Source organism: Panthera leo, chromosome D1 (assembly GCF_018350215.1).
Source record: "Panthera leo isolate Ple1 chromosome D1, P.leo_Ple1_pat1.1, whole genome shotgun sequence".
NCBI classification, from domain to species: Eukaryota; Metazoa; Chordata; class Mammalia; order Carnivora; family Felidae; genus Panthera; species Panthera leo.
This window is the reverse complement of record NC_056688.1, coordinates 39,956,723-39,982,259: the sequence shown is the minus strand read 5'-3', so window position 1 is coordinate 39,982,259 and position 25,537 is coordinate 39,956,723. Positions and strand designations below refer to the sequence as shown.

Genomic DNA, 25,537 nt, shown 5'->3' with positions numbered 1-25,537 from the left:
AATAGTACACAATGAAAAGAAGCATTTGGAACTCCAAAATTTTACTGAGAAAATTACACAGCTCCAATACAGCCTACCTTGTAAGGAAAAGGAAGGATTAATCCAAAGAGGTCATCAAGAACCCAGGTTGTGGAGCCAAGAGCCACAGAGGATCATTCCCGGGCAGGAGTAAGATTGAATTTGAATCAAGACACTTTTAACATGTGGCTTAGAACAATGATTGCTTTGGGCCTCCCATTTTCCTTCTTTTTGAACAGGAATGTCTACAGTGCTTACCCTTTGTCCATCCTACATAATGTACATTGAGGGTGTATGTGAGCAGATACCTTGTCTCTTTAGTCCATAGTGCCTGAGATCAGAGGAAGTGTACTCAAGGAGCTGCACTTAAGGAATGACACCTGGGAAGCTTCAGCCATACCTGGACCAAATTAACATGATATCTTTCTGAACTTTAAGCTAATACTGTAATGGGTTGAGACTTGGGGGTGAAGGGGAGTAAACTTGGAAGGGATGAGTATATTTTCTTTTATTTAATCAATCAGTCAATCAATCAATCAATTATTTGAGAGACAGCAAGAACAATCAGGGGAGAGGGGCAGAGGAAGGAGAGATCTAGAATCTTAAACAGGTTCCATGCTCAATGATGAACCTGACACAGAGATTGATCCCACATCCCTGGGACCATGACCTGAGCCGAAACCAAGAGTTAGAAACTCAACCAAGTGAGCCACCCAGGTGCCCTGGGATGAGTATGTTTTCTATGTGAAAATAATTTTAATTTTTGGCCAGAGAACAAGTTGGAGTAGTTTTAAAATATGTCCCCAAATCACTCAACACTCTTCCCTCCAAAAAGTGGAGACAAAATCACTTTCTCTTGAGCTTAGACTGGACTTGACTTGGAATATTAGAGCATTGGTAGAATATTGATATTGTAGAATACTGCAGAAATGATAGTGTGCAAATTCTAACACTAGGTCATAGAAGCCAGCTTCATTCTTGCTGTCTTAGATCACTCATTCTGGGAGAAGCAAGCCGCCATGTCACTCAGAATGCTCAAGTAGCTCTAGGGAGAGGTTCGTGTGGTCCATGTGGAGAGGGACTGTGGTCCTCTACCAACAGACATGTTAGGGAGCCATGTTGGAAGCAGATTCCCCAGTCCCAGTCAAACATTCAAAGACTGCACTCCCGGCAAACATCTTGACTGTACTCTCATGATCGACCCTGAGTTAGAACCATCCAGCTAAGCCACTACCAATTCACCACCCTCAAAAACTCTGAGATAATAAGTATTTGTTGTTTTGAACTGCTAATCGGGGGGGGGGGGGGTGGTAACTTATTACCCAGAAATATGTAAAGAAACATATTGTCCTCCCTCCTTCTCTTTTTGCAAATATAAACAATGCTGCAACAAGCCTCTTTGCATATATATCTTTATGTTCTCAAGGTATTATTTCTGTGGGATAAATTCTTAAAATGGGAATCTCTGGCTATGCCCATTTTAAGTTGATATAGATATTGTCAAATTTTCTCCCCTAAATAATTGTAACAATTTACACTCTCCCAAGCAGCAGGTGAGAGTGTCTCTATATCTTTGCTAATTTTAAATGTTATTAGTCTTTCTAATTTTTCTCAATCCTATGAGAGAAAGTATGATATTTTTTTAATTTATATTCCTAATATAATTTATATTATAACTTTTGCTGAGGGTGAGCTTCTTTTTGTTTTTATGGCTTGAAAAAACACCTTGCTTATTTCGGATGAAGTTTTCTTTGCACTCTTCTCTCCCTGGATCCTTCTTCTTCCACAGTACCTTTCACATGGCATAAATGGGCAGTTTCTGAATGGATGAATAATGGAATAATTGAAATTCAGATATGCAGAAAGTCTTCATTTAACCCCATGGGATTGACTTTTAATTGGGGGAAAAATACCTTAGCAACCAATTATTTTAATTAGCCTTTCCCTTCCCCTATACCACTATTTGATTATCATTCAAGTATTCTCTGACAAAGCTCTTTATTTTACATACAACCTGCTCAGGTCAATCTTTTTGTTGTTTTTTTTCTTTTTAAAAAAATTTTTTAAGCTCATTTATTTTGAGATAAAGAGGGTGTAGGCAGGGCAGAGAGAGAAGGAGAGAGACAGAATCCCAAGCAGGCTCTGCACTGTCAGCATGGAGCCCAGGGCAGAGCTCAGACTCACGAACCGCAAGATCATGACCTGAGCCAAAAGAGACACTTAACCAACTGAGCCACCCAGGCACTCCAGGCTAACCTGTTTCTAAAAGTGGTCATATTTTTCCTTTCTAAATGTTTTAAATACAGCAGAATAGCTATGTAACAAATACTAATACTAGTTAACAACAATAATGATGCTAACTGCAGCTATTATTAAGCACCTACAATGTGACAAGTTCATTATATACATAACTGATCTAATTTAACATTTCTACATCCCTCTATTGTTATTTCCTACTGTAGGAATGAGGAAACTAATACACAATGAGGGCAAATAAATTAAGTGGTAGAGCTGAGATGCAGACTCTTATCCATATGAATTCAAAGCCCACATTCTCTCTATAATGCTCAGCTGACTTTCTTGGAAATAAACATTTATATAGTTGTTTTCACATATCGTATGTTCAAAGAAAAAGGAGGGTTCAAGAAGAGAAAAATATTGGGGCGCCTGGGTGGCTCAGTCGGTTGAGCGTCCGACTTCAGCTCAGGTCACAATCTCACGGTTCGTGAGTTCGAGCCCTGCGTCGGGCTCTGGGCTGATGGTTCAGAGCCTGGAGCCTGCTTCCGATTCTGCGTCTCCCTCTCTCTCTGCCCCTCCCCCATTCATGCTCTGTCTCTGTCTCAAAAATAAATAAACATTAAAAAAAATTTAAAAAAAGAAGAGAAAAATATTGCACAATTTTAAGTAATGAACACTGAAATTATATTTTTCTTGTCCAGAGGGCAACTGCTTACTGCTGTTGATTCCCCGCTCAGAAGAATGAACATTTTTTTTTCCTTCATGGTTTGCAAACTTAATTCAGGCATCAATGGGTAAGTGACTTACACCCAGTTAAAGTGAGGAAATGCAATTGAAACACTTAACTAGGAAAAGAGAAAAAAAGAAAATGTGGTTTCCTTTCAGTGATCATCAGTCACTACCATCTAAGGATTTATGTCAAGCTGAGAAAATTCCCCCAGTCTGTTCAGAAATAAGACTGCATAATGAATTTCAACACAGCACTATGATAATGAGATTGATGCCTTATTTACAAAGCAATTTACAAACTTTCAGAGGTAATTTGGGTTTCTGGATGTTGAGGTCACCGCAGACGGAAGGCGAGTATACTGTTCAGGTACACTCCAAAATGTTCTGTCACAATAATGTGAATTTAATTTTTAGAAAAGATAACTCCCCTAAATTGTCAAAAGTTGTTTCTAACAAGCCTCGTATGGAATTACAGTGCCGTAGAATGAAACCATGGGGAAAGGAAATGGCACTGTATGTGAGAGTAATATGAACCAGATTCACGCTACGTACTTCTCGGATTCTTTTTCTGGACATATCTAAGAGGCTTCATAATTTTAGTCTGGGGAAAAAAGGGAGAGGAAAATGTTTGGGTTTTTTTTTTTTTTCTTCCTGATTGAAAATGGCAAACTCACGTTCCCTCAATGCTGAACTCAGATACCTCCTAGAATGATGTTTTATTATGGGCATAACCACTCGTATTCAGTAGCAACAGCAACCGTGCTAACGTGTTTTCTACCTGCAACAAAAAGAGGCATAATGATGGCAACGCGATGAGGAGTCTCGCGACACAAAGTACCTAAGCATCGAGGGTTCTGGGAGTCATTTTTCTTCAACCTGTGTGTTGTTCCACGTGATCATTGAAGGGTGACACTAAAATGGATAAAACACTGGTATCTCTCTAAAACAGGGGCTGCATACCCTCACCGTGATGACAGAAGGTTTATTCATTAATATTTGTTTGAAGTACTTTTTCATGTATCTCTAACTCAATTTTATTCAGCCAGCTGCGCGTTAACAATTGTTTATAGGATAACCAGAACACATGACACTCAGAGATACACAGAAAGTAATTCTCAATTCATAGAAGTCATTTCGGTAAAATTAAATAACAGCACAATAACAATAATTGAGTTTCCTAATATGAATTTCTGTGTTCTGGGTATATTTTAAAGCCCTATTGTCTTATTTTATAAATGGCTATATTGTGTTCTTTGGTTTGTATACTGGGGACTCATGTTTAGCCTAATAAGGATATGAATGGTTACATATAGAAATAGTGATAGATATTTATATATACATGGGTTAGTATAGACATAAATATGTCCTTGCTTTGTCAGCTTAGAATCAATGACAGTCGAGTAGCAATGAACATACCCATTCCTCGTATCTCGGTTTCTAATTGCACTTTAAATAAAAGGCAACATAGATCCTTGGAGAAATAGCAGATTCTAGCACAGAAGCAGAAAATATACATATACAGAATGAGCCTGCAGCATCGTGTAATGCCAGAAAGCAATGAGGTGCTCTCAAAATACAAAACTAAACTAAACCCCACACTACTGAAGGTATGTGTCAAAGGAACATAGAAATTAGCTGAAAGAACTCCCAATGGCCAAATCTAGAACAATTTGAGAAACAAAATAAAGTCGTTTTGGATTATAACTCAAAATATACAATAAATATCCACAAGTCCATGCTGATATAAATAAATGGAAGAGATGAGACAAATCTGTGCAAAAGAATTTCAAATACTTTTTATAAATATTCTACCCTTAAGGAGGTGATAGAGTAGATTCCCTATTCCTTAAGTGTCAGCTGCACATAATGACTTTCTTCTAAAGAGTACAGGATGTAGGGGTGCCTGGGTGGCTAAGTTGGTTAAGCGGCTGACTTCGGCTCAGGTCATGATCTCGCGGTCCCTGAGTTCGAGCCCCACGTGGGGCTCCGTGCTGACAGCTCGAGCCTGGAGCCTGTTTCAGATTCTGTGTCTTCCTCTCTCTGACCCTCCCCCGTTCATGCTCTGTCTCTCTCTGTCTCAAAAATAAATAAACGTTAAAAAAAATTGAAAAAAAAAAAAAGAGTACAGGATGCAAAGGGTGGGGGGAGTAACTTTACAGTGGCGAGAACTAACGAACACCAGGGGACCAAGATCAACATCAACATAAATCATGTTGATAGCAGGTACTCTCAATACAGTGTGCTGAAAATGATGGTTTGTTTCTTTGATCTTCCTCCACCAAACCTATAACCCCAGTCTAATCAGTAGGAAAACACTAGACAAATTTCATTCAAGGGACATTCTACAAAATACCTAACCAGCACTTCTCAAAACTGTCAAGATCATTGAAAACAAGGAAATTCTTAGAAACTGTCACAGCCAAGAGATGCTCAAGGAGACATGATAACTAAATGTGTTATCCTGGATGGGGCCCTGCAACAGAAAAAATTAGGTAAAAACTAAGGAAATATGAGTAAAATATGGACTTTATTTAATAGTATTATATCTGTATTGGTTTATTAATTGTAACAAATGGACCATACTAATGTACGATGTTAATAATAAGGTCTACTGGATGTGGGGTATGTGGAAACTCTTTATATTCACAATTTCTCTGTAAATCTAAAACTCCTAAAATAAAAGGCTTATTTTTGTACATATTTTTTTATTTTAGAGAAATAGAGAGAGAAAGAAAGAAAGAAAGAAAGAACAAAAGAAAGAAAAGAAAGAAAGAAAGAAAGAAAGAAAGAAAGAAAGAAAAGAAAAGAAAAGAAAAGAAAAGAAAAGAAAAGAAAAGAAAAGAAAAGAAAGAATCTTAGGCAGTCTCCATACTCAGTGCAGAGCCTGACAGGGGGCTTGATCCCACGACCCTGGGATCATGACCAGAGCCAAAATCAAGAGTTGGATGTTCATCCAACTGAGCCACCCAGGTGTCCCAAGGTTTATTTTTTTTTAAGTCACAAAAATGGAACAGCAGAAAACATATCCATCTTGACTTTGGCCTGGGTGAAAGGAAATTCTTTCTCTGGAAATTTGTATCATAAGTTGTCCCTACACTTATTTTTCATTCATTCATATTACCCGTGTTGTGTGAAAAGTCTCCTGTGAAGAATTTAATGTAGAGTGGTTCAGGATTCAGTATGCCCCAAGGAACCTCCAAAAGCAGATGTAAATCCTCTCTGGAAGAATTTAACCTCAGTGTGGTTTCAAAGATGTCTCAGAAATAAATTCCTCCCCCCAAATTATCTCATAGTCAAAAGTCATAAAACACACACACAAAACTAAGACAACATGGTAAGAACTAGCAGTAATAGATCTTGAAAATTTTGAGATTGGAATCATAAAACACAAAATAAAAAGTGGCTATGATTAATATGTTTAAAAATTAAGAGAACCTTGAACATTTGACACAGAAAAGGTAATTACAAAAATTATAAAAAGTGACAAAGATGATTTGCAAATTAACCAAATTAAATTTATTTTATTTCAAATTAAACAAATACTTGTTGAGTACCCACTCTATGCTAGGGCATGTACTAGATGTGTTCATGTACATAATCTATCTTATTTTCAACAATAAGTAATTATATTAAAGTGCTAAACTTGTAAACTTTCATCTTAAAATATTTTTCATTATTTTGTTTTCGCTCTACTATCTGAAAACTTTCTTCTGATCTATTGTCTAGTTCACAAATTCTCTTTGTCGCTGTGTCAAACTACTATTACACACATCTGTTATGTTCTTGATTTTGGTTGTTAGTAATTTTTTTTCTTAATTTCTATTTGGTTCCTTTTCACATATGTCAAGTCAGTTTTTATACTTACTTCTCCCTAAAGATTTCTTCAATTTTGTCATTTATTTCTTTAAACATGCTATTCATAGTTTTATAATTTTTGTCTGATTCCAGTATCTAAGGCTTCTGTGGTTCTGTTTCTGTGGTCTGTAGTTTCTCTTGTTTTTCCCTGATGGTATCTTGTTTCCTGGCCCTGGATTACATTTAGGTATGTTCTGGTCATTTGATTTGAGAAATTATTCTTGAGAATAATTTGAGGCCTAGAATGATTTTAATCTTAACCAAAGAAAATTTTTGCTTGCTTCCTCCATGTGTCTTTCTTTCTTTTTTCTTTTTTTTTTTTTTAACATTTATTTACTTTTGAGAGACAGAGAGGGAGACAGAGCACAAGCAGGGGAGGGGTAGAGAGAGAGGGACACAGAAACTGAAGCAGGCTCCAGGCTTTGAGCTGTCAGCACAGAGACCATCACAGGGCTCGAACCCATGAACCGCGAGATCATGACCTGAGCCACCCAGGTGTCCCCTCAATGTCTCTTGATCTACCAGTCCAATAATGCCTCATCCATGCTCAGAGATTGAGGGTGCCCCGAATTACCCAGGTGATCCAAAGCTGGGCTGCAAGTCAGTGAGGGTACTCATTTATTTCCACTTGACTGTTTTCCTGAGGGCAAAGCCTGTGGGGTTCCAGTTTAAGGTAGAATTCACTACCTGGAGAGCGCCCAGGTTTTGTCTTTTGTCCCCTGTGCTTCCTAAGACCAATAAAACTGCTGCTCAGTTTTGTAGTTACTCCTTCCAGAGCATCAGATGCTTTCCAGGCAAAAGCAGCATTGAGTGCCTGGCCTACTTCTCTAAGTTCTTGCCCTTTCCTAGACTTTGACCCAATAATTTCTCACTATCATATTAGCTCGGGACTTGAAAAGCTTCAACAGAGATGAGCTTCTGGAAAGAGTTGTCCCCTGGCTGCAAATTTGTTTTCCCCTCTGGGGACCCTTCACTTCAACATTGCCCCTGCCATGCCTGAGCCCAGGGAATAAGCTGTCTCCTCTATAAAACTTTAGCTCAAAACTGTACAAAATCTTCAGTTCCCCTTAACTTTTCGAAACCATAGTGCCAAAACACTAAGGGTCTACTATAAGAAAGCAAAGTACAAGAAAAAAATATGATTGGCATTTTCCAAAAAAAATGGTTTTGCTTTCTACAGTGAGACCTGCTGTTTAGAACTCCCATCAGGATCAGGAAGACACATTCCTTTGGCACCTGGGCCCCCGGAGAGCCGAAACTAAGAGGTAAGGCCCTCCCATTTAGTCTGAATTCTCTTCGGAGGAGCAGCCCTTGCTAGGGCTAGAGAACGAATAGCACTGTGAACTGTAACGCGCTGAAAGGCCTCTCCCTGCCTGGCTAAGTGTCCGAGCTACACGCTTCTCTTCAGATATCCGATCCCTCTTCCAACCCAGAGAAAATCAATGAGGATTTTGATGGAGAAGACTTCCACAGTCCCTCTCAAATCACGTCTGAATAATTTAGACTCTCTCACACTGCATGACCCTTTACACTCAATGAAGGGCTTTGGCACATTGACCAGACACCTGTATTCTGGGACTGTGCTGTCCAGTATTGTAGCCACCAGTCACGTGTGGCAATCGAACACTCGAGTACAGCGCTACGAACTGGTTGGGCTGTAAGCATAAACACCAAGTTTTGAACACTTCGTATGGTAAAAAAGAATGTACAACATCTCAGTAATTTTTTTAGTAACTAAATGTTGAAATGGTACTCTGGATATATTGAGTTAAATAAATATATGATTAAAATTAACTTCACCTGCTTTTTTTAATTTGGCTACTACAATATTTAAAATTACATAAGTAGTTTGCATTATATTTCCACTGGATGGTGTTGTCTCGAGGGCGATCTTGGTTCTAAAGACTGAATTTCCTCTTCCTGAATAGTTATTTTCTCAACTAGGATATTTTTTTAAGTATCTCTAGAAAATTCCTTAGCTCCTTTCTGTTTTTGGAAGTAGCATGATATAATAAGAAAAAAACACTTGGGTTCTAATCTCTATTTTTGTCATTAACTAGCAATGAAAGTAGTCAAATCATTTTATCGCTTTGGGTCTGAGTTTCTTTATGTAAAATAAAAGGGTTGGACTGGGGGGACCTATATGGTTTCTTCCAGTTCTATGATTATTTGATTTGATTATAAAATTTCTTCTAAAATATTTTCCAAGGATAATATAGACTTAGGTTTGATTATAAACTTTCTTCTAAAATATTTTCCTGGATAATATAAACTTAGCTTCTTATTACAAAAATACATAATTTTTGAACCTTCTTTTAAAAACTTTTTTAATGTTGATTTATTTTTGAGAGAGAGAGAGAGAAAAACAGAGTGTGAGCAGGGGCAGGGGCAGAGAGAGAGGGAGATACAGAATCCGAAGCAGGCTCCAGGCTCTGAGCTGTCACCATAGAGCCTAACACAGGGCTCAAACTCATGAACTGCAATATCAGGACCAGAGTGAAGTTGGATGCTCAACTGACTGAGTCATCCAGGTGCACCGAACCTTCTTTTGAAGAAGATAAAAAAATAAATATTTCCCTTGTTAAAAGGACAGACATTAGGGTAATTTATACAACCTTGCATACGCTAAAGTGCGTGTTTATTTTCTGTGCTGCCATTGTAAGTTTTGCCATGAAAACTATTTTGTTAATTACAGTTTTTTCCATTTTTCAGGTTCAATCTATGGCTATGATTATTGTCTATTGTATATAATTGGTCCATTAGCTTCTCCTCCATGGGTCATTCTCATTCCTCAGACATACATGTCTTCTATATTCTCTTTTGACCATTTATGGTTATATTTTTTATCTTATTCTGACCTTGCTGTGTCCTCTAATTCTCTTTCAGCGTTGAGCTCTCTTGCCATCTCATACCAGCACTCTGGTCACACTCTTCCACTCCTTTAGACTCAGGAACTTCCTGCTCTCCTCATCCTTTCCAAAACAATTTCATCTGGAAAGATATAATAATAGGTACATTTCAGGTAAATTGCAATCTGCAGTTACTTCTGCAAAGTGTTGGGGATGAGGTGGTGGGAAGGTAGGTCTTTGTATTTTAAGCCTTAATTTGCACGCTGAAATGAAAACCTTTATTCCTATTAAATTGAATGGACTGTTTCTTTTTTTTTAATGTTTATTTATTTTTGAGAGAGAGAGAGAGCACAAGCAGAGGAGGGGCAGAGAGACAGGGAAACAGAGAATCTCAAGTAGGCCCCGTGCTGTCAGTGCAGTGCAAAGGGGACTGAACCCTCGAATCCTGAGATCATGACCTGAGTCGCAACCAAGAGTCAAATGCCTAACCAACTGAGCCACCCAGCCGCCCCTCAGAGTGTTTCTGTTCTATATTTAAATTGTCTTAAACTCCATCACAGTATGTGAATTCTCACACATTTATGCTTTGCAAGCCCTGCCCACACCTATTCTTTCTTGTGAAAATGTGGCTTTAGACATATCTACAGTTACCTATGCAAGATTCTGACCGCTGAAGAAACCTACTCAACCTTAACTTTTGGACAGAGTTTGAGAAGCACTGAATTTGGCATAAGATAATCTAGGTTCATTATCTTAGCCACACTTGAACTGGATGTATCACCTTGGACATATCCATGATTCTAAGGTAATCTGCTAAAATGAGCCCTAATAACACCTGTTACACACATGTCACATGGTACTTCTGAGCATCTAAAGGAAATAACCAACATGAAAGCACTTACCAATGGTAAAGCACTACTCAGTGTGAGTGATATTGGGCATCCTGAAACTTCATGAAATTTTGTTCCTAGTTCCATTTTCCCTTCTTTGGGTCAGAATAAATACACTGACCCGTTGAGTTTCGACAAGAACTAAGAATATGACTGAAGGTTTTCAGAATAATGGAAAGTTTCAAGTTAAGATGAAACGGTCACTGTCTTCATTCAATCATAATAAGAGCTATGAAACACATATTAGAACTAATAACCTAAGTTACTTTACACAATTCATCTGTGAAACTCAATTTGTCAAGAAATAGTAAATGTTTTTTTTGAAATTCAAATGGAACCTGGGTGGAGGGATTAGGGTCAACGTTAAATTGCTAGTCATTTTAAGTAACAAATTCATGTTAATGTTATGAAAGTGGAGTGTAAAGAAAAGACTTTAGAATTAGATGTTAATCAACTGGATTTTTGAAAAAGGCTCCTGCTCCTAAAATTGATGCGAAAATATTTTCCAAATAAATTCAAGTGCTGAAAAATATTATTCAAAGCATCTATAGAATATACACATGTGTGTACATGTATGTATGCATATATTCTTTCCTGTTATTTCTTTGAAATCAGAGCTACGAGACAGAGTTCTATCATCAATTATTCTTGGAATTTAGTGAAAAAAGAAAAGAATTTGGAATCAGTCACTCGGTTCCGTCCACCTTCCCTGGCTTAGGAGCTATTTCCTCCTCCCCAAAAAGGGAGGCAATCCTGTCTGCGCCGCCTAACTCGCAGAGTTGTGCTAAGAACCCAGTGCGCCTTATGGGAAAGGCAGGTACGGTTGCTGATAGGACGATTAGAGGAGTCGGGCACTCAGCAATGCAGTTTTAAAAACCCCAGCTCTTCGCAGCTGGCGAAGAGAAAGGCAGTTCTCTTTACCCCAAATCTATTCCATTTTTGATACCATTTCAAATGTAGGTAAGAGGAAGGAGGGCCAGGGGCATTTAAGAAACCCGGACGCAGAAACTTCCTCTCCCCTCAGCTGTGTATATATACTCTTTCCTTCGTCCGTTCAACAATATTTCTCAGACCCCTGTCGGGTTTGGGACCCTGGGCTAAGCAGCTACAGCCCCGAAGGGGAAAGGACCCAGAATGCGGTCCTGAGGAGCCTTCGGTCTAGGGAGCACACACTGGACCGGTAACTGCGGGCCAGCGAGGACCCGGGCCCCAGGCCCCACCCCCGGCCCCGCCGCTGCCGAGCCCATCCCCCTACCCCTCCGCGGCTGCAGCTTGTTTCGGCCGCGTCCCCATGGCAACCAGTGGCGGCGCGGAGGGCCGGCTGCTGGCGGGGAGGGAGAGGCCCTAACGGCCTCGGCGGCCGCGGGGCGAGCGGACCCGGACGGCGGGAGCGCGGCGGCGGGTGGCGAGCGGCGGGCGGCGGGGCCCCTCGGGGCGGGCCCGGTGGGCGGTGACCCCGGCGTTCCCGCTCCAGGGGCTTCAGACCTCGCGGGAGAGCGCGGCGCAGCGCAGGTAACCCGCTCCGGCCTCCAGGACCCGGTGTCCACCCCGACCCTCGCCCTCGCCGCTCTCCCGGGCCGACCCCAGGGGCACCGGGGACCCCTACTGGCCGGCTGCTTCGCGGGGGGCTGGGCGTGAACCGTGCTCGGTCTGGCGGGGGCGCGCGCTGACGGGGAGAGTCTGGGCTGTCGGGACGGTCTTGCAGAACCCAGAGCTGAACCTCCCTGAACAGGCAGGTGTAGATTCTAGCTGTGTGGTCTTGGGCAAGTCGCCTAGCTTGTCAGTGCCTCAGTTTCCCTGACGCTAAAGTGAGTGATTGGAAGAACCTGCACAATCAGTTTATCTGTCTGTTCTGGTCCAGTTTTCCTTCCCCATCCTTGCCCCTGGCCCCTCTGCTCCACACACAATCCCAGAGCCTCTCTTCAATTCCTTTAATTTGGAAGTGACCTGAGCCTGGGGTCTTCCTCGTCTTTCTACCATCTCAATGCTACTTAATTGACTTTAATTCAGTGATTCAGAGGAGTTGAAGTTCTTTTCAACACTTTGTCCAATTCTCCTCATATCTTATTTTTTAAATAAAACTTTGTTGCTGGGGGATTTTTTTTTTTTTTTTTTAATTTAGGCAAGTACTAACAGGGTAAGCAGGTGCCCACAAAGCCGTTGAGGAATTATAAGATTTATATTTTTAGGCAACTCTTAGCCTTTTTGTCCTAAATCTCCTGGTATATTCATTCTAACAAAACCCAGAAAGGGCCAAAGAAAGAATTTACTCGAAGGCAAACTTTTAGGAGACAAGAAAGGAAAATTTGAGAACATTTAGCTGTAACACCTCCACAATGGGTATTGTTTGACTCCTCTCCTCTTAAAGTGATAAGCACTTTGCACAGTCGCTGGCGCCAAGATGTTTTCAGTAAATAGTGAATGAATGCTCCTTACGGTCAATGCCACATATTTCAACTCATCACTTAGGCAATGTCATAAATGCATGGGGGGATTTAAAAAGGGGGCAAATTTCCACATTTTGTAGAACCAAGAGCTACTACACTGCGAAAAGCTCACACTGCATGGTTTGCCAATAGCAGAGTCTTCTTGTTTTATAGGTTAATAAATGTAAGCATTTTAGAAAGCTAGGTCATTTTTTTCTCCCTAACAGATTAAAAACCAAGAAACATAAACCAGAAGCAGCAGTTTCTTGACATGGAGAACCAAGCCAATAATACAATGGGGTAAGTGCTGAAAATTATTTGTTTGTTAAGTTGGTACTTAACTATGCCCCAAACTCCCTGATGGTACATGAATTTTGAAATTTGGTATTAATAGAAGGATGTACCAATTACTTTTGGTGAGGAGGATGGAGGGAAACTCAAGTGATTCTAATTAAGAACCTATGGTATGAATCTTTCCAATTTTGACTATGGATCTGGACTTGAAAATCACCATTTCCCCACATTTAGTGAGTTTTTACAGTATTTTGGGATGATGGGTGCCCACGCAGGCTTCTTGTGCTCTTGGGTTTCCACAGGGCAGTGGCTCCCACCCATACTGCCCCTATCTTGCTGCATTGAGTGTCCCAGGCTTCCCTCCACACTTGCCCTTAAGGCCGAACTCAACCCTTAGCCTCAAAACAGATCTGGCTCCTACAGACTCTTTTTTTTTTTTTAAACGTTTATTTATTATCGAGAGAGAGAGCATGAGCATGGGAAGGGCAGGCACAGAATCTGAAGCAAGCTCCAGGTTCTGAGCTGTCAGCACAGAGCCCGACGTGGGGCTCAAACTCACAAACTGTGAGATCATGACCTGAACCGAAGTCGGACGCTTAACTGACTGAGCCACCCAGGTGCCCCATGGCTCCAACAGACTCTTAAGTATAGAGAACAAACTGGTGGTTACCAGAGGGCACGTGGGTGGGGAGATGGCAAAATAGGTAAAGGGGATTAAGAGTCCACTAATCATTGTGAGCACTGCGTAATGTGTAGAATTGTTGAATCACCACATTGTACACCTGAAACTATTATATCACTGTAAAGTGTACTGGAATTAAAATCAAAAATTAATAACGTTTTAAAAAACCGGATTTGTCTCCTCAAACAACAGTAAGAACTGGATATTTCACCAAAGTCTCATGAAGCGATAAGGAATAGAATTTGTACAGCACTCACCATTGTAAATAATTAAATTCCCTTTCACAAATATCTGTCCCCACCCCTTCTGTGCCACCTGCACCACAAAGGTATCTCTTCCTATTGTTTCATTAGTCACCTGGCCACTGGCTGACTCCAGAGCTGGGGGACAGGGGAGGGGCCAGTGAAGGGGAGTGGTACTGGAGTGCCTAATCTGGACTGTGACTGATTTGCACTAGTCATACCACCCAGGTGGCTCTTCTGTGCTGACCGTGACTTTGACATCAGGCTAAAGGAGGGCTGCACAAGTCCAAGTAGTTACAGCTGTCAGTTTTGTAAATCCTACTCTATACTTCTTACAACAGCCCCGTTAGGCATTGTTCTCATTTTACATCTAAGAAAATTGAGTGTATTAGAGCATAGGCTGAGGTCTTGCAATAAAGAGGCCCCAAAATGCCGTGGTTTAAATAAGGCTGAAGTTTACTTCTGTCTCATGAATAGGTTTAGGGCTAAGCAGACCAGGACTGGTAGGGAAGCTCTACCATCCTCACTAGGTGATTTTTCATCTCTGGACTGAAAATGATTGCTTCAACTCCCACCACTGTGCTCCTGCCAGAGGGAAGGGGGAAGGGCAAGGGGAGAATTTGGTTCCTTTTTGGAATGTGCCCCTGAAAGAGCACGCCTCACTTCTCGTCATTTCCCACTGGCCAGAGCTACAGCTAGCTAAAAGGAAGGTTGGGAAGTGTGATCTCTAACTGAGCAGCTCTACGGCCAGCTAAAGCTTAGGTGAGAAAAGGAAGAGGAGTGGATATTGGTGGACAGTTAGCAGCCGCGGCCATATTTCTGAGCTCAGAAAGGTAGAAAGAAAGAGAAATAAAGCAGCAGCTTGCCCCAGAATATGCAGCTGGTTAGTGGAGAAGGTAGGATTTGAATTCAGATATGTCTGGTTCTAATCCCGGCATCCTTTGCTACATTGGAAATGGGGGCAGTGAGAGTATCTGTAGCAGAGCCAGGTTAGGATTCTGGATTGAGCAGGTGTTAGGTCCCTGATGTGATGATGGCACTGAGGGCCTAGGTGCAGATTGAAGGTCTCAGACCTAAGGTTGGGTGCCAGATCGGAGGCCGTGGAGACTCCTATTTCTCTTCATTCATTCTTTTGGGGGAAAAGTGTGGAATATTGAATGTGTGGCAAGCACAACACTAAGTCTTCTGGTTCATACAAAGATCATTAAGAAACAGACCTTAAACAACTTAGAATTTAGTAGGGAGCTATAGCACTTGTACAATGTAATTGCAAGTGTATTAGAGTGTAGGCTAGAGTATAGACCAAATTCTCCCCTTGCCCCCCGCCCCAGAAGTGAATGAGAATTACTAGAAGTTTCCATGAGCAAGTACCCTACTGATCCCCGCAGACATGGGACCAGACATTGTCTACCATGGCCTACAAAGCATGAAGAGTCAGGTTGACTTTGCTTCTGTCCCTCATGCTGTTGAGAAATATGTAAAAATCTAGATCATAAAGACAGTAAAACTTCATCAGGGGCATGTTACAGAGCTTATCAAACCATGTCACCTACATACAGTAATGTTTTGTGGCGCAACGTTCATTTAACAATACGTATCTAGAGTCTCCTATGAGGCATTGATTGTTGTAAGCACCAGGAAAAGAGCAGTGAACAAAACAGAGACCACTCCTCCAAGGGTCAGTGGGAGTCATTAACATGTTTTCTATGGTGATGTGAAGAAAAATAAAGCTGGCTAAGGATAAGAAGATGAACGGGATGGTCAAACCAGCATTCCCTGCTAAGGTGACATTTGAGCAAAGATGATATTGGGCAAAGAGAGTTCCAGACAGCAGGAACAGAAAGCATGAAGGCGTAAGGTGGGCGTTTTTACACAGAATATTTGTTAGGTGAATTATTCTCCAACAGCTGGGTTACAACAGGGTTTGGTTTTCATTTTAAATCCATGATTTCCCCCCAGTTATAGGTGTTTGTATTTGTGCCATCATAATCAACCTAAACTCCTTCTAATCAAAACAGCCATGTTTGAGTTTGTCCTTTTTATTTGTTTTTAGAGTGTATGCCCAGAACATAATTATAAATGAGCGAATGATCTGTTTGTATTGGCCTGCTTAAGAGAACCATGTCTACAGTTTGCTTTGTTTCAGCTTCCTTATTAATTTCTACTCTTATTAACTTGTCCTTCTTGGATTTATTTTACTTCTTTTGTTCTCTGGATTTTTTTAGTTAAAAAATGTGGTTCGCTTATTTTTATGATTTCTGAATTTTATGATTTCTTTAAGTAATAAAAGCCTTTCAAGCTCAAGTTTCTCCTGAGCGCAGCTCTGCTGTGGGGACATCATATTAGTGTTTCCACTCTCATTTTCTAAATAAATTGCCTGCGATTTCCAGCTTTGATTTCTGTTTGACTAATTTGAGATATTGACGACATGAAAGTTGTGAGGGAGGGATTAATTATATTTTTATTACTATTCCTTTCTAATCTCCCTACCACCATGGTCACAGACTATGGCCTATGTGATATTTCAGTTTCATTAAGAGTGTTCTTATAGTCCCTTGCATGATCAGCTACTATAAATGTCCTTTGGACATTTGAAAACAAATGTATATTCTGTATTGGTTAAGTAAAAAGGTTTAAAAAGTTATACATAAGTCATCAGACCTCTAATAAGATCTAATAATATTTAAATTATGTTTTTCAAATCCATTTTTACCTTGCTTTTTGTTTATTTGATCTATCAAATTTTATGGAAGATCTTCACCATAATTGTGGTTTTGTCCAATTCTTATAGTTCAAACAGTTTTTGTTTTACATATTTCAGTGTTCTGCTGCTTAATGTATTGAGGTTCATGGATGTTATATCTTGATATATTATATGATTTAGCTTTATAAAATATCTCACAAATATAAGTTAACGTGTTTTGTTGTTGTTTTAAATTCTACTTTGCCTGATATCGATATTGCCATCTCTGTTCTGTTTTTAATTTATTTTAGTCTGTAATATCCTTGTTCATCCCTTTGTAATAGAAGAAACTCAGTCTTTTCCTTTCTGTGTGGGAGAAACCCAGTTCTTGCCTACTATGTTTTTCTTCCCTGTGTGCCTCCTTTACCTTCACAGAGAACCGTTCACTTCTGATGCCCTTGTCACCAAATGCATGGAGGTTTTTCCTGCACCAAGCAATTGTCTGTGACACCAGCTGGGTGTCCTACAATTTAGCTCAATTCTGACACTATCTACCTGGAGATAGCATGCAATCACACAGGTTAAAGGCTCAGTACCACATGACTGCTCCTCCTGCCACTTCAGATGCCAGTAACAAGCCCAGGTTGTCACCTGTGCTTCTGACCAACTGGCAGTAGATACTCCTATGGGGGGTTCCAACGACCTCCACCTTGGGCGCAATGCATTTGCTGGAGCAGCTCGCAGAACTCAAGGAAACACTTTTACCAGGATAAAGGATAAACACGTTTATCAGATGAACAGCCAAATGGAAGAGAGGCATAGGGCAAGCTACGTAGGAAGGGGTGCTGGGCTTCCATGCCCAGGTGTGTTGCCCTCCCAGCACTTCCTGTGTTACCAACCCAGATGATCTCTGGATCCCATACTTTTGGAATTTTTATGGTGGCTTCATCATGTAAGCATAATGGATCATTACCTCCATTTGCAGCCCTTCTCCCTTCTCAAGATCATGGAAGGTGGGATGAAAATTCCAGGCTTCCAACCATGGCTTAGTCTTTCCAGTGACCCGCTCTCGTTCTGGGAGCCCACACAAAATTTCCTCGTTAGAACAAAAGGTACTCCTATCACACAAGAAATTACAAAGGTTTCAGAATCCCTGTCTCAGAAACCAGGGTCAAAGATTAAATATCAGAACAAAACATGCTCCTAGAACTCTTATCACTTAGGAAATGAAAGGGTTTTAGGAGCTCTGTGCCAGAAATCAGAAATAGACACCGATATATATTTTCTATTATCTCATTTCCTTGTTTTCATTTTTTTAATATTGTGTCTCTTGTAAATAGCATACGGTTAGATTTAAAAAATACCTCAGTTGGAGAGCCTTCGCCATTAAAAAGAGGATTTTATGATCATTAATATGCTAACGTTTGACCCATTTTGATTTCCCCAAATTTGCTACTCTGAGCTAGTTTTCTTTTTCCTCATTTTCTGTTAGAAGTTTTACATCCTATTTTATAAGTTTTCAATGAACACTTTCTACAAACATTGTAAATTTGGGTTTCTCTTTTGGCATCTTGAATTTTAACTGTATCTTTGACTTCCCCCATCCTTTTTTCTCTTTTAAGACTTAACCTTTAGTAGCACCTGTGCTTCCCCATTCCTTTATCTCACCTCCAAAAAGTTATCTGGATTTCTAGTTCCTGGTCGCTATTAATTTATATATAAATTATTACATATAGGATAATGTTAATTATTATTTTATTCCACTTTTATTTTAGAATCCTTTATTAATGGCTGTAAGTTTGCATTGCTTATTACTGTTGTTTGTATGCAAAATCTTCCCTGTTCTTAATTTTTAAAACTATTTTTAATGTTTATTTTTGAGAGAAAGAGAGAGAGTGCAAGCGGGGAAGGGGCAGAGACAGAGGGAGACACAGAATCTGAAGCAGGCTCCAGGCTCTGAGCTGTCAGCATAGAGCCCGGCACAGATGCTTAACCATCTGAGCCACCCAGGCACCCATCCCTGTTCTTAATTTTTAAAAAATTTTGAATTCATTTTAATTTGACTGAAGTACTTCCTTAGGTAATCTTTTCATAAAAATGAACATGGGTGATATACTTCTTAACCTGTTACATGTTCAGATGTCTTACTCATACTCTTATACAGGAACTGTGTAACATTGCTCTTTGGAAGCACTGAGTATTGCAGAGGGAAAATCCAATGCCAGTCTTTCAGGTCTGTCCTTTCTTCCTTTTTTTTTTTCCCCCATGTTGTGTGTGTCTGAAAGTCTATAGAATTCCTTTTTTTATATAGTATTTTTTAAAGTTTTTTTTAAATTTATTTTGAGAGAGAGATAGAGAGTAAGTGGGGGAGAGGTAGAGAGAGACACACTCCCAAACAGGCTCCACACTGTCAGTGCAGAGCCTGATGCAGGGCTCAAACTCACTAACCCTGACATCATGACCTGAGCAGAAATCAAGAGTCAGACACTTAACCAACTGAGCCACCCACGTGCCCCTATAGGATTTCTTTTTATCCTTGGAATTTACAAATTTACTGGATTAACTTTCTAGGTATGGAATCTTCTGCAATAACCCTTCACTGTATTTGGTGAACATTTTTACACTAAAGATTCAAATCTTTTCAACTCAGTGACATTTTCTTCTATTTCTTTGATTAGTAGTTCTCCACTCTCTTGTTTCATTCTCATCTCCTAGAAGGATTATATCTTTCTTTGCTCTCATAATTTCCATTGTTGTCCATTGTGCTCTATGTCCTGGAGGAATTTCTTGAGTTTTCTCTTTTCTTTCAGCACCGATTACATTATTTTTATTGCCTCTATTGAGATCTTTGGTACTGGCAATCATGTTTTATTTCCAAGAACTTCTTTTTTGTATGCCTCTTTCATTGTTCCTTTTACAGTTTTATCAATGCAGTTTACCCTTGACTTTTATTAAAAATATGAATAAGTGGTGTCTGACATGATCTCTTAGATCAACTCCTTTATAATCAGTCATTCTGAGGGTGTGGCTCTGGTATAGTTCTCCACATCCTTCAATTCATGCCTCACCCCAGGCCCTAATAACTGCTCCACAGCCCCTCCTTTCTCCTGGTCCCTGCTCCTCTAAAAGAGAAACTAATTCAGTTTTTTTACAAAATCTGGACACCAACTACAGCGCAGCTGCAACTCCCTGAGGGCTCAGCACAGCCGCCAGCCAAGGTGTTCCACAGTCTAGTAGAACTGAAGACTACTAAAACTTATGCTCAGTAACCTTTGACGGGCATTTCTAAATAGGAATTACACAAATGCACTGAGCAGTCCTAAGGTCAACATAATACATATATAGAGTCCCTAAATGTATGAATTCTGCAACGTTGCTTTTACAAATGTTTCTTTCCTTGTATAAGTGGATTCACATATAATGGATTACTTCTTTAAAATATCTTTTCTAGGGGCACCTGGGCGGCTCAGTTGGTTAAGTGTCTGACTCTTGACTTTGGCTCAGGTCATGCATAATCTCTTCCTTCATGAAATCAAGGACCCTCATGGGGCTCTGCACTGACAGCCCTGAGCCTGCTTAGGATTTTCTGTCTCCCTCTCGCTCTCTGCCCCTCCTCCACTCTCACTCTCACTCTCAAAATAAGTATACACCATAATTTTGGTTGGATCAATATTCTGTTTGCCTAGTTATGTCTTTGTAAATGCCCTTCGCCTTTGAGCCATAGCATACTGGGATGATGCTTCCTTCCCTGCATAACATTTTGTTTTCTTCCGGAGTTAATAACTCTAGCGTCTTAACTATTACTTTTTGAAGTTTTCTTCTTCTCTGCCAAATTTTCTTCAAAAAATCACTTTCTGTTTGTATTTGACCAAGTTGGTTGAAGTGCTTTTCTCAAATGTCCCTGATCCCTGACTGCTCGCTCCTGTGTAAGATGGCGGAGTGGAAGCTGACCAGAAGCTCCGCTGGACGTGGGCGGGGCTTGTTGACGGGGTTTCTCTACTTGTCATCGGGCTTGTCTCTTTCAGTGCCTGTCTCAGGCTGATCAGATTCTAGAGAACACTCTTTTAAATTCTCCTACTTAGAGGGTGTAAGTTGGGCCACCAGCATTTACCCTCTACCTAGCTGGGTTGCTTCCTGGCTTTTTCTCTACTGCTAGCTCCCATTATTTTTGTGCTTGTAGCTTAAAAATATGCCTTTGCTTTATTTTAGTAGAATTTGGGAAGGGAGCAAAATGTTTATGTTCATCCGTCTTCAACCGAAAGCCTCATTTTTCTCCACTAAATCATTTACTTTTTATTCTGTGACTTATATCTTAGCCATTCATCTCGTTCATGGAATCTTATCAAATCCTTCCTAAAAATCTGCTGCATGATCTGCCGATTTTTTAAATCTGCCATGAAAGTCGTATTTTCAAAGAACCAAGACAGATGGATATTAAAGCATAGCTTCTCACGTCTAATTCAGAAAAATTATTTAAAGCAGTACTCTATGTGTGCATCTTTTTTAACCTTTAAAGTGTTCTTTCCCTCTGAGATATATTAATTCCTAAACACAACCATACTTCCCAGTTTCTTAGTTTAATACAGTTTTAATTATAATTTGTAAAAAAAAATTCTATAAGTCAATATTTTGGTAGTTTAATAAATTGTGGTAAAGTAGTCTTTTTGCGCATTGAAAATTCTTTTTAATTTGATTGATTCTCTTGCCTTCTGAATGGCCCAGACTCTACCCCCATTATTCTCCCTCCACCCTTTATCCCCAGCCACACATAATCTTTTCCAGAGTAATCAAATTTGACAATTTGATTATCTGCAGGAGAAGCAAAGTGAAGTAGACCTGGGGTAAATCCCAATATTATTTCATATTAACACACAGAACCATGGCATAATTCATAATAAGCTACATATGCATTAGTTTGGATTCTGTTAGCCAATCTCTAGGACAATTAAAATTCCCTCTTGCTAAAAGGTCTATCTGGGGAAAGACTGCAGTGTTAGTATGTGTGAGGATAGTCATTTAATCCCTTTTCTATTTAAAACTAGAATAGAATAGTCATTATACAAAAAGTTTCAAGAAAAAATTTATCTGTAATACAGGTAATACAATAGTCATTAAAACTAGAATGAATAGTCATTATACAAAAAGTTTCAAGGAAAAATTTATCTGTAATACATGTGTTTAGAAGATCCTCCACTCTTTTTAGAATGTAAAAATATGAGATTTAAAGTTTGTATATACCTCGAATTCTGATGAAACATTGATAGGGAGTTGGAAGCTATCACATTGCACATTTTATTTCTCTGAATGTCTTTGATGAGTATGATGGAGGCCTTTAAAAGTACTTCTAAGCATGCTTTTTAGGAATAGTGGGATTTATACCTCCTCTACATATCAACATTAAGCTTATTGCAGATGAGGGAGAAGAATGGACCGAATATGAGCCACCATCTCAAATGTGCAGTAAAAATAGGCATTGTAACACTGCTAAGTCAGCACACACTAAGGATGACGGTAAATAGCATTTTTTGGACAACAAGAAAAGTGCTTGAGAAGAGCTATTTTTAGCTATAATTTAGTAACTAATTTTGAACAAGGGCAACTGTGAAATTCTGATCTAGGAGTCATAAAGTAGAAGCCTTTCACTTTACTGTTTTAGGAGGAACAATCGAGTGAAGAGCAGGCAGACATCTCAGACATGTCTATGGAAGTGGATTCTGGGACTTCTGGGAGCTCTCCCATTCCATACTATTTAAGTTTCTGGTGTGGTGCGGTATTTGACATGCGGAATAAGAATAGGTCTGTGAGCCACCACAGAAAAGTTAAATTATACTGGTATCACCAAATATATAGCAATATAAGTAAGACAAATAATACATTACCACATTTTAGAATGTGTTTCATTACAATATTTTGGAAAAGTTAAGACCCAGTATGATTGCTCATATTGCTCGTTAACCTTTTGAAAACGCATTTCCTTAGACTATTCCGTAGTCTCCTCTTTCTCTTCTGTCTGTGCTTCCCTTCCTCATTCCCTCCCCTTCTTCCATGATGACTTCCATATTTATTTTTTAAGCCTGCCCTTCTCTCTCTCAAGCTGAAGATCCATTTCTATTCTGCTATCTATGTCCCAAAATGAACTCACTTTTTTTTTTAAATGTTTATTTACTATTGAGAGAGAGAGAGAGAGACAGAGTACAAGTAGGGGAGGGACAGAGAGAGGGAGACACAGAATCTGAAGCAGGCTCCAGGCTCTGAGCTGTCAGCACAGAGCCCGATGCGGGGCTCGAACTCACAAGCTGTGAGATCATGACCTGAGCCGAAGTCAGACACTTAACCAACCAAGCCACCCAGGTGCCCGAACTCACTTTTTTTTTTGTAGACTTGTTTATCCATTTTTATTTTCCAGTTTGATGATGAGTAGGCTGACGCTGCATCCCAGTTTGCCCAGAATAATCACTGCTTTATACCTATTGTCCTGGCATAATTATCATTAGTGCCCCCTTCACTTTCAGAATTGTCCTAGTTTGCATAATTGATCATATGGTCACCGTGTAGCAGGATTCTCACACAGAGAATCATGACACCGAGGCTTTTCTTTCCAGGAAGCAACTTTATTCCTGCTGGCACCCCTCCATTGGGTTCATACCCAAAGAACTGAGCCCTGAATGCCACATGACCTAATTTTTTATATACTTTTTACTTCTTTGTCTCCCATATATGGTAACACACAAACATGCAGTCTGATTAAGTGGTCCCATGTTACAAGGTCATAGGGATGTTGTCATGTATGTGTATAGCCAGGTTGCCTTGAGTTTTTTTTTTTTTTCTTTCCTTAGGGTGGGGACCCTACCAAAATCACAGCCATCTGATAAAGGTCTGCTCTTGTAAGAACCAGCATGTAAGCCTATATGTGAAAGGACTTTGGAGTAACATACATGTCCATGGAGACTGGGTGAATTGTATCTGATGGACATGTATGTTACTCCAGCTCTGTTTACTCTGCATGCCTCTCCACATTCCCTTCCCCTGTCCCCTCCAACACACCGGCCACTACTACCTCCATTTAGATCATCAGCTTTCTATTTTGCTTTCTTCATCTTTAAATTTGACATCCTGGTATTTTGACTCTAGGCTCCTCAGACTGTTTTGTCACCCTGCAAGTCTCAGTGTGCCCCCTTCCTACTGGCTTAAGACTTCTGTCGTCTGGGCACCTAGGTGGCTCAGTCGGGTAAGCCTCTGACCTCAGCTCAGGTCATGATTTCACAGTTCATGAGTTTGAGCCTGGCATGAGTTTGAGCCTCTCCACTCTCAGTGCAGAGCCCGCTTTGAATCCTCTGTCTCCCTGTCTCTGCCCCTCCCCCACTCTCTCCTTTTCTCTCTCTCTCTCAGAAATAAATGAACATTAAGAACAACAACAACAAAAAGACTTCTGTTCTGACCCCAGAATCCTTCTCTCGTGAATTGCTCCCAAGGATAAACCCGACAGTAAGGGTCAGGGTTTGTATGTCTCAAGTAGTGTATCAGTTACAATCCACCCAGTCTCCAAAGCTAGAAGACTTGGAGTACTTTTTTCTTTTTTAGTGCCTTATTCAACTTTTCTAAAATAGGAATAATAAGTCCTACTTTATGGGATGTTGTAAGGATCCGTGAGAGCAAGATCAGGAAAGCAATTAGCATAGCATCAGTCAGCATTTGACTAAAGGAAGAAATGAAAATATAAATAATGTTAGTGCTCAGCTCTGTGAAGAAGGCTAAACTAAGCCTTTTGTATTTTATTTTAAAGCTCTCTAGATTTAGGAGCAAATATTGATGCTGCTGAGACAGCTCAACTGCTCTTAATTATCTCTGAAAAACTGAAGAAAGGAAGACATCCTGGAAGATGAGACAATTGAATTTCAAAAGAGAATATTAAATTTGACAGAAAGCTGGGTTTAGCGTAAGCCTGAGCGTGACTGGATCTTCGGTAGTACTCTGGAAGGAGTCGTGGGTGGCCTGCGAGCATCCGGAAGAAGCGGGGGTCACCAGGACTCTGCACGGACACGCCCTGACCGCTGCAGACTAGGTCAGCCTTGGCTCACAGGGCTCATATGCTGGTGCGTCTGCAAGCATATTGATAGAATTTTATTTGGACTTTGCCATGATATTTTACAGGGCTTTTCATGACATTTTTATGGGGAGAGGGAGAAAAAATCGTAAGGTTAATTAAGTGGGTTAGAAACTGATTATAAGAAAAGAAATAATCAACGGATCCCTGTCACCCTGAAGGACTTCAGAATGTAGTAGTAGAATGTAGTAGAATGCCATAGAGCTCTGTCCTCCATCCTGTCTTTCATGATATTTTACAGTCACTTGTATGAAAAAAACATTTATATGTAAAACAAGTAATGCTTCTCAAATCCGCAGCTGACACAAAACAGGGAGGTAAAGTGAATATATTTTCTGTCAGAAACAGGATCCTGTAAGCTCTTTTACGAAGGCTTCTGTGGTAACCCATCCTGTCCAAATCTGTATCAGTACCCCTCCTTTCTAGTCCCAGAAGAGCTCCATGTATTCATCAGTCTCTTATTGTGCCTGTCTTGTAAGTATCTCTGCACAGGCAGTCGGTCTCGTGTCTCTGTCTTCCCAGTTCCT

At 40.1% G+C, this 25,537-nt stretch overlaps 1 protein-coding gene and 1 long non-coding RNA gene across 6 annotated transcripts in view; one reads left to right on the top strand and one right to left on the bottom strand.

Moving 5' to 3' along the window:
• Positions 1 to 1,701: 1,701 nt before the first annotated feature.
• LOC122200533 lies at positions 1,702 to 11,945 on the bottom strand. The gene is made up of 3 exons (XR_006193841.1): positions 11,835 to 11,945; positions 9,699 to 9,831; positions 1,702 to 1,837 (listed from the first exon to the last, which is right to left on the bottom strand). It is a non-coding gene; the product is annotated as an uncharacterized LOC122200533 (long non-coding RNA).
• DEUP1 (deuterosome assembly protein 1) overlaps positions 11,271 to 25,537 on the top strand; it is an 82,198-nt gene continuing 67,931 nt past the window's right edge. For 4 of the 5 annotated variants that reach the window (XM_042906207.1, XM_042906211.1, XM_042906209.1 and 1 more), the window contains exons 1-2: positions 11,271 to 11,396; positions 13,233 to 13,305. In XM_042906207.1, coding sequence (XP_042762141.1) covers positions 13,277 to 13,305 — 29 coding nt within the window. In that variant the 5' untranslated portion in view covers positions 11,271 to 11,396; positions 13,233 to 13,276. Of the gene's footprint in view, positions 11,397 to 11,997; positions 12,092 to 13,232; positions 13,306 to 25,537 lie in introns of those variants that run through there. The other variant, XM_042906208.1, reaches the window with a different exon arrangement.